This window comes from Lipotes vexillifer, unplaced genomic scaffold, assembly GCF_000442215.2.
Source record: "Lipotes vexillifer unplaced genomic scaffold, Lipotes_vexillifer_v1.1 scaffold693, whole genome shotgun sequence".
In the NCBI taxonomy this organism is placed as follows: Eukaryota; Metazoa; Chordata; class Mammalia; order Artiodactyla; family Lipotidae; genus Lipotes; species Lipotes vexillifer.
The window spans coordinates 187,939-196,891 of record NW_006783500.1 but is presented as its reverse complement, the minus strand read 5'-3'; the positions used below and the strand labels follow the sequence as shown (position 1 = coordinate 196,891).

The 8,953-nt window shown below is 40.4% G+C and overlaps 1 protein-coding gene across 1 annotated transcript in view; it reads left to right on the top strand.

Annotated features, from left to right (window-relative positions):
- LOC103086918 (potassium voltage-gated channel subfamily KQT member 5-like) overlaps positions 1 to 8,953 on the top strand; it is a 564,354-nt gene that overhangs the window by 377,057 nt on the left and 178,344 nt on the right. The window contains exon 2 of the mRNA XM_007456126.1: positions 1,082 to 1,172. Coding sequence (XP_007456188.1) covers positions 1,082 to 1,172 — 91 coding nt within the window. The remainder of the gene's footprint in view (positions 1 to 1,081; positions 1,173 to 8,953) is intronic.

Sequence of the window (8,953 nt, the reverse complement as noted above, 5' to 3'; positions counted from 1 at the left end):
AAGTAAGAAATGTGACTGGTAGGGAAAATAGCTCAGATATTGGGGGTTCTTTTGTTTTTTTTTTTTGAATTTCAGGATAAGTAACTTCAACTTTAAAACCGAGCCTGCCCTTTTTATTAGACGTTTACTCTGGGAACTCGGCTCCCCCCCGCCCCCAGACTCCAGAAGTTCCATATTTCTAGGAATAAAAATGTCTGTAGATGGACTAGTGGAAAATGCTCTCTGTCACTGCAGCACAAGTAGAGCTGGGGGCATTTCTCTAGGGCTTTGACCGGAAGGGAATGGAAAGCACATGGGTAGCAGAGGAAGTCATTTTCTATTCTTATTACTATAAAGAAATGACAAATGAGAATCCAGGAACAACATTAGACTCTGAAAAGGAGCCAGTGGCTTAGTAAGCACTTAGAACCCTTGACAGGTCACCAAAGCTGCCCAACGGGAGCATGAGTCTGCTCCTTTGACAGGAGAGCAGCTACCACTTATGGTCCCGAACAGGAGAACAAAACACATCTGGGGGCTTCCCTGGTGGCGCAGTGCTTGAGAGTCCGCCTGCCGATGCAGGAGACGCGGGTTCGTGCCCCGTTTCGGGAAGATCCCACATGCCGCGGAGCGGCTGGGCCCGTGAGCCATGGCCACTGAGCCTGCGCGTCCGGAGCCTGTGCTCCGCAAATGGGAGAGGCCACAACAGTGAGAGGCCCGCATAACGCAAGAAAAAAAAAAAAAAAACACATCTGGGCCTTTCAGGACCCCTGCTTGGGAAAGCCCTTCATAGGAAATTTGCAGATTTTTAGCAGCTGTGGACATTTAAGTACAGCACGCAACACACACGCACACACGCATACATACACATGCACACACACATTCATCCTTCTCATCAGTAAAGTTGCAGAGGAACCCCATTTGCACTGGACATCACATTGTATTTTGATATTCAAAATGGCTAGTCCCTTTTAGGGCTGTTACGATTTAATCAATGCCAATTCAAATGGATCTGGTGCTTTATCCATTAGAAATAAGAACTTAAGTCTGTCATGCTAAGGCAAGTTTCTCATCAAATTTCTCTTTTTCTGTTGTTTTACAGTTTTCTCCTTGTCTTTGGTTGCTTGATTTTGTCAGTGTTTTCCACCATCCCTGAGCACACAAAGTTGGCCTCAAGTTGCCTCTTGATTCTGGTAAGTGAAACATATGAACAAAAATGTACATAAAGTTTACATAATACAAGAATTGTCTATAATATTTATGCAATGCATTTTGTCCCATGAAAAGTTATCTCTAGAAAAAAGAGTTTATGTGAAGTATAAAAGTTTCAAAGGTCACTGAAACATTTGCCTGCCGTTTTAACCTTTAGTCAATCCCCGAGAATACATAGAAATATTCTAGATTGCTATTACATAGCAGTATCATGTTGTATTCGCATCGTAAGTAGGAGGCAATACTTGGAAGCAGGTTTAATTATGTGTCTCTGTGATAATAAATTACAGGAAGAATCAGCATCTCTGAGGTCTCTTACAATATTGCTAAAAGTTACAGGATAGAGAGCGTTTTCCAGTAACCACAATTTAGCAAGTAACTATGTATAGTCGGCCAAGAACCATGAGCATATGGCACCTCCTAAGAAAACAGAGGGCTTCATGCTCTTTTCAGCCAGCAGACTGCATTGTGAATTTCGCTGCTAATGAAGTTACCTGGTGAGAAGTTCTGCAGTTTGCTCTGTTTCCATTATGCTGTCAATCCTCAACCACAGAGAATTGCTCAGTTCATTTTAAAATGGAAAAATACCCCAAGATATTTTAGTCTGAATTATTCTGGGCCTTTTAAACTCTTATACTTTCTATTACAACTGAACTATAGCGCTGTATACTCAGATCACATCTGATTGAAAGTTTGGTTCATTTACATCCATTTTGACCCACTCACTCCGTCTCAAAAATCAAACTTGACAGTCTCAGGACTGTCTGAATGAACTATAAATTGGAACAACTCACTTTTTCCATAAAACCTGCTTGACTAGAGAGGAAAAGAGAGAACGAGTGGGTGGGGTAAGATGGCCATGTGCCTTAATAAACAGAAATTGGTTATGCACAGCAGTGAGCATTTAATACAAGAAGAGTATTCTTACCTTGAAGGTGGGAAGTGAAGGATGTCAGCCTGTACAACCTGGGCAGCTGCTCTTTCCCCTGTGCTCGCAGAGGCTGGTTTGTGCTTAGAGTGCCAAGACTTCATCAAGTCTCTGCCCTGTGACAGGGAGAAATCACTTTTGAACCTGGAACAAATCTATCCCAATTCGTCTCCATACAAATCGTGCTCAGCGGTATATTGCTAATGTCAAGGTTACTATGTTGAAACCCAAGATAGAAAACAGATAGACCGAAGAGCCCACTGGGGATTTGTTCCATTTACAAGGTTCCATTCGAGTAGCAAGTGGGCTTTTAGCCTCATGCACCCCTTTGATAACAACAAATGGTCTGAGCCAAGGTCTAAGGCAGAGCTGGCTTTTGGGTACATATACAGAACTACAGCTAGGAATTTTAGATCAAAAATATAAATCTGATTTTTAGACCTGGGAGCATGAAAAACTGGATTTACTGCATGACCAGTGATATATATTATGAGTAAATCAAGCATTAAGAATCTTGTAAAAAGATTTCTTTTATAACCAGGTCAAGAATCCAAAATATGAGGTTTACATCCTCCAAATCTCTGAAATATAAATTCAGTCACTGCTAATGAGTTTCTAAATAATCCCAGAGAAACTCACGTTATTCAAAAGCCAAAAGCTGGTTAATATCATGATTTTTAAAACTTCCTGAGCAGTGGACAACTGACCAGAGTTCAGTAACTAGAGTGCATGTGAGTAGATAAAAATGTAGACGTTTTACACATCGCTCATCTTTTTTATTTTGCCAGCTTTATTGAGATATAATTGACATATAATATTGTGAAAGTTAAAGTGTGTAACGTGACAATTTTATATACATACATATTGCAAAATGACTACCACAGTGAAGTTAGTTAACAGTTCATCACCTCACATGGTTGCCTCACATGGTGTGGTGTGTGTGTGTGCGTGTGTGTGTGTGTGGTGAGAACTCCTAAGATCTACTCTTCTAGCAAAACAGTCAAGTGGACAGTTCAGTACTGTTAGCTATAGGCACCATGCTACACATTAGATCCTCAGAACTCATTTGTCTTATAACTGGGAGCTTGTACACTTTGACCACCTTCACCCATTTCCTCCACCCACACCTGCACAACCGCCAATCTACTGTGTTTCTGCGAGTTCAGGGGTCCCACATAAGTGAAATCATACAGTATTTGTCTTTCTCTGTCTCACTTATTTCACTAAACATAATACCCTCAAGAGCCATCCATATTGTCACAAATGCCTAGATTTTGTTCTTTTTATGGCTGAATATTATTCCAATGTGTGTGTGATATATATATATCACATCACATCTTCTTTACCCATTCATCTGTCAGTGGACACTTAGATGGTCTCCATGTCTTATCTACTGTAAATAGTGCTGCTGTGAACATCGGCATGCATGCAGCTTTTCAAATTATAATTAGTTTTCTAGGGATGTATGCCCAGGAGTGGGATCACAGGATCATATGGTAGTTTTATTTTTTATATTTTGAGGAACCTCCATACTGTTCTCCATAGTGGCTGCACCAATTTACATTCCCACCAACAGTGTAGGAGGGTTCCCTTTTCTCCACATTCTGGCCAACACTTCTCTCTCGCTTTTTAATAATAGCCATTCTAACAGGTGTGAGGTGGTATCTTATTGTGGTACTGATTTGCATTTCCCTGATGATTAGTGATGTTGAGTTCCTTTCATATACCTGTTGGCCATCTGCAAGTCTTCTTTTACCCCTCAGTCTTTTTTTTTTTCTCTAATGCCCTTGTTTTTAATCAGGTCTATTGAGATACAATTTACATAGAATAAGCATCACCCATTTTAAGTGTATAGTTTCATGAGTTTTGAGAAACACATATTGTCATGTGTATTAGTTTCTTAGGGCTGCTGTAACAAAAGTACCACTGTATATATCATATATATTTCATCTATGTCATATATATGATAATTATATACATCATTATGTTGAGTGAAAGAATTAGATATCATAGAGATAGTCTTGTGTTTGGCTTCTTTTACTCAACATAATAATTTTGATATTTATTTGTATATTTTTTAATTGAAGTATAGTTGATTTGCAATGTTGTGTTTCAGGTGTGCAGCAAAATGATTCAGATATATATATATATATATATATATATATATATACTTTTTCATTATGGTTTATTATAGGATATTGAGTATAGTTCCCTGTGCTATACAGTAGGACCTTGTTGTTTATCTATTTTATATATAGTAGTATGTATAGGTTAATCTCAAACTCCTCATTTATCCCTCACCCCTCCTTCCCCTTTGGTAACCATAAGTTTGTTTTCTATGTCTGTGAGTTTGTTTCTGTTTTGTAAATAAGTTCATTTGTATCATTTCTTAGATACCACATATAAGCACTATCATATGTTACTTTTTTTTTTCTGGTTTACTTCACTTAATATGATAATCTCTAGGTCCATCCATGTTGCTGCTAATGGCATTATTTCATTCTCTTTTTATGGCTGAGTAATATCCCATTGTATATACGTACCACATCTTCTTTATCCATTCATCTGTTGATGGACATTTAGGTTGCTTCATGTCTTGGCTGTTGTATATAGTGCTGCTATGAACATTGGGGTGCAAGTATCTTTTCAAAATAGAGTTTTCTCTGGATATATGCCCAGGAGTGGGATTGCTGGATCATATGGTAGCTCTATTCTTAGTTTTTTTAAGGAACCTCCATAAATTGGCAGTACCAATTTACATTCCTACCAACAATGTAGGAGTATCCCTCAGTCTTGAATGCCTTTAGATTTAGCAAAGTAGAAACCAGTCCTTTTATGCAAGTGAGGCCTTTGTATTAAGCAGTGTAGTAAGTGCTGCAGATGGATGGTCTCTGAAAGCCATTGCTACACGGCTTTCTATAGGGAGAGAGTTTGCGTATCCTCCTATTTTTGTGCTATAGTGATAAATTGTCGAGGTGTATGTTTTAAACCAAAGTGTAATCTTAAAACCTACCTAAAAACATTTGGACTGTATTGCAGGTCTAAGGTTTTACTGATGTTACTCTTTTCATCAGTGTTTTCTCCAAAGACTGTTGTGTTTTATTTGGACAAAAAAAGATCAAGTATAGCCTTTGTTTTTTTTCTTTTTCTTATTTAGTAATAAACTGGAAAAGGCATATGTATTTTAATTCTTTTCACTATCAGTTCATATAGTATATTATAAAAGTTCAATCAGTTGTAGAATACTGGGAAAAGCCAAGAGAAATCTTAATTATTTAGGGACTATTGTATTTATTCTTTTAGCATGTGTTTTTGAAACAGTTAATCTGATTTCAAAGTCCGTCCTCTGAATTTAACCAAACAGAATACATAGAACACAATTCTGACTAGCATTGTTTTTAGTTCCCAAGATGAAGCATATCTAAAGAATTGCCATCCAATAGTAATAGGAATGGCTTTTAAATGTCTGCAACAATTTACAGTACAGTCACTTTTGTACACTTTTGGTCACAAATACAACACAGATGTAAATTTTGAAGACTTATGTGTAAATCACATATCACAGTTACGTATGTTTTCATAACTCTGTCCATTTGGAGGTTTTTTAAACATTTTAAAAGATATTCCCACATTCTGACTAATTCTATTTCTGGCAAGTAGAAGACACCCACGCTTCCGACAGGGAGCGCCTTTAGGCAGACCGGCCCCTGGACAAGCTTCCAGGATACTCACCTCCTTGACACTCGCGCTTTCCACTTGTTTCCTGGAGCGCACCAGCATGTTAGGGGCAGGTGCCTCCTCACCTCCTGGGGTCCCCACGGAGTCCTCTGCTCTCTGTCCCCCACCCCAAGGGGAGACTCTCATCGTTCTCATCCAGAACTGCACTCCCCCTGCTAGTGAGTTCAGGAAACCACTTCTCTGTGTCTTGGTTTTCTCATCTGTTAAAAGTGGGTAGTAATATCTGCTACTTCATAAAGTTGTGAGGATTAAATCCCAATGCTTAGCCCTGGGCTCAGCACAGAGAATGCATCAAATATTACAGTCACTGGCTCTTCCATATACAGTGGAACCTCACGGGGGCACAAGGGCAGTGAACCGGGGGTATTTGAAAAGGCATTTGAGATCATATCGTACTTTTGTAATAGAAAACAAGTATCTCACCACAAACACTGTAAATTACGGCAGCTCTTCACACAGGCGTGTCCATCTAACCAGAAGTGACTCATTGGCACGCATTCAGTGAATGGCTCATGTGCACAATAACCTCTTATGTTGCGTGACTAAGAAAACAGATTTCTACTCGTAGTTTTCTGGTAAATGCATCTGATGACCATGCTCATGGCTTTCAAAGCTCTTCCCTCAGTGTCAGCTGGCTGGGTGGAGCCCTGCTGAGGGATAGCATGGGGTCTAACAGAGTGGCTTGCTCAGCTCACTCTGGGCACAGAATTTATGAACTCAAGAGGACAATGCAAAGTCGTGTGCCCAAGTGCCAGGGACAGTGAAAAGCTGGTGTTAATTTCCTAGGTTTTGTAAATTCTTCAGAACTGTAAGGGAACTAGCATTTTTTTAAGTACCTTTCACATATCAGACTCCTTGATTTCTTATTAAAACAAAAGAAACCCAAAAAACCTTGCTATGTAAGTATTATTCCTCCCATTTTACCGTACCAAGTTGTACAAGAGCCAGGCTGTGTCCCAGCCCTGGCTGCTGCCTCACACCCTCCTGCGCCTCAGTCGAGACCAATGGGTCTCCCCAGTGTGTTTCCAGGGCTCAGGGAAGCTCTGCCAACTGAGGCTTCCTTGTGGTTATGTATATGCCAAGTGATGCCCGCGACCCTCTCATTTAGATTGTTAGTTTCTTTTTTCTTACAGAGTCCATCTACAAAGTTATCACAAATGGGTGTATCCCTTCACACCACTAGCAGTTCTTTGTATCAAGAATTCCAGGGCTTCCCTGGTGGCGCAGTGGTTGAGAGTCTACCTGCCGATGCAGGGGACACGGGTTCGTGCCCCTGTCTGGGAAGATCCCACATGCCACGGAGCGGCTGGGCCCGTGAGCCATGGCCGCTGTGCCTGCGCGTCCAGAGCCTGTGCTCCGCAACGGGAGAGGCCACAACAGTGAGAGGCCCGCGTCACCCCCCCAAAAAAAAAATTCCAAATCTGATTTTGTAAACAATCAACAGCCCGATCTGTGGGGTAAACAGTCCCAGCTCGCTTTGTGCAGGTGAGCTGAGCACCGTGCTGGTGAAGGGAGCGCTCCTAGCTCCAGTTAAACTATTGTGGAAAGTTTTGTTTCAGTTTGTTTTGATTTCATGAGCCTGAGGTTATATGTTTCTGCATTTCATATCCCACCTTCTTAACAGCAGTGCTGTTTTGGAGTGCATTTCCTTTGTATTGGATATCTTCTTGTCTTCCAGATTAATTTTAAAGTATTAATTTTGGCCTTTAAATGTAGATTGTCCAACATCATGTCCACATGATGATTTGTACATATTTCCGGTGACAAATCTTCACCTGATGACTTCTCCTCTTAATGAAAATGATGTATAGCATTTGCAAAATTTTCATTGAAGGTTGTCATTTCTAAAATTGCCCGCCCACAAGCAGTAAAAGGAATGTCGTTATCAGTTTTAGCAAGAAGAGAATATCTCAGCGTGTTTGCTCCTCTGCCCTGCTGTGTTAGAAGGGCTTCCAACCACAAGTGGATTGTGCTAAACATCTGGACGAGACTCAAACACATGGTCAGAGATCCAGGTTTTCCCAAACATCTTAGCTGTTTGGCACCTTCTGAATAGAGTTTATGCATATTTGCTGGTTTTGCTTCATGTAGCAAAGCAAACATGGGTTTGCTGTTTCTGTGCACAGTGAATCAGTTCCTGAAATGTGTACAAATCCAACTTAGGCAGATCTAATTATATCTTCAATGCACTAGTGTAGCTTACTATTTAAAGAAAATCTGTAGTGCGTTCTTTTGTTAAGTGTAGAGTCCCCCTTGAAAAGCTAATAACTACATAATTAATATGTGTTCCATGTTTGTTTTCTTTTTCTAGTGTGGATACACGTGGGGTTTTGTGTTGTTGTTTTTTTTAATTGCTGTAAACTACCTATTATGTCACGGTATTGAAGAATTAGACAGGTTGTTAACCATTTCTCATCTGTCAGTATTGGCAGAGTGGGGAATTAGCCACAGACACACTTACCCATCCTTGCAAAGTAGAAAGGCTTGCGCATAAAATTATATGGATTTGATGTAGAAGATTACATGAGATGTTTACGTCTAAAGCTCTGGCATGAGCATCGTAAGACAGGATAACAGAATGTCAGGACAAGGTTCCGTTCGAGGGTCTTCAGTCTTCCATGGGTAGGAGATGTGAAGTGATCAGAACTGAGGAATGAGCAGTGCTCCTGTCTCTTCATCACACCCCTGTAATTTCCTGCAGAAAGCGCTCACAGTATCCCAGCCAACACTGAAAACTGCCGTTATTTTCCTTTGCTTGTCTTTCATCAAGGCAAATGCAAATAAACTTTAAAATGATTCATGGAGGCTAACGACCCTCATCAATCTGCTGATGACTGAAAAGAAGATGCAGGAGCAGTTTGCACCTACACTGAATCTTAACCGAGGCATAATAATATAGTAGGGGAGTTGCTCTGTGAAAAGTACTTTAGATTCAGAGGGAAGAGTTGTTCAAGTTGAAGATAATGGAATTATGCCTGAACAAGACCATGTCTCTATCCACAAGTAAGGAAGCGAAGAACTTCCGCACTTCCGACATGAGCACCACTGTCTCACCGGGTGGTCCAGTGTGTGTCACAGAACCGCTCTGCACGGTGC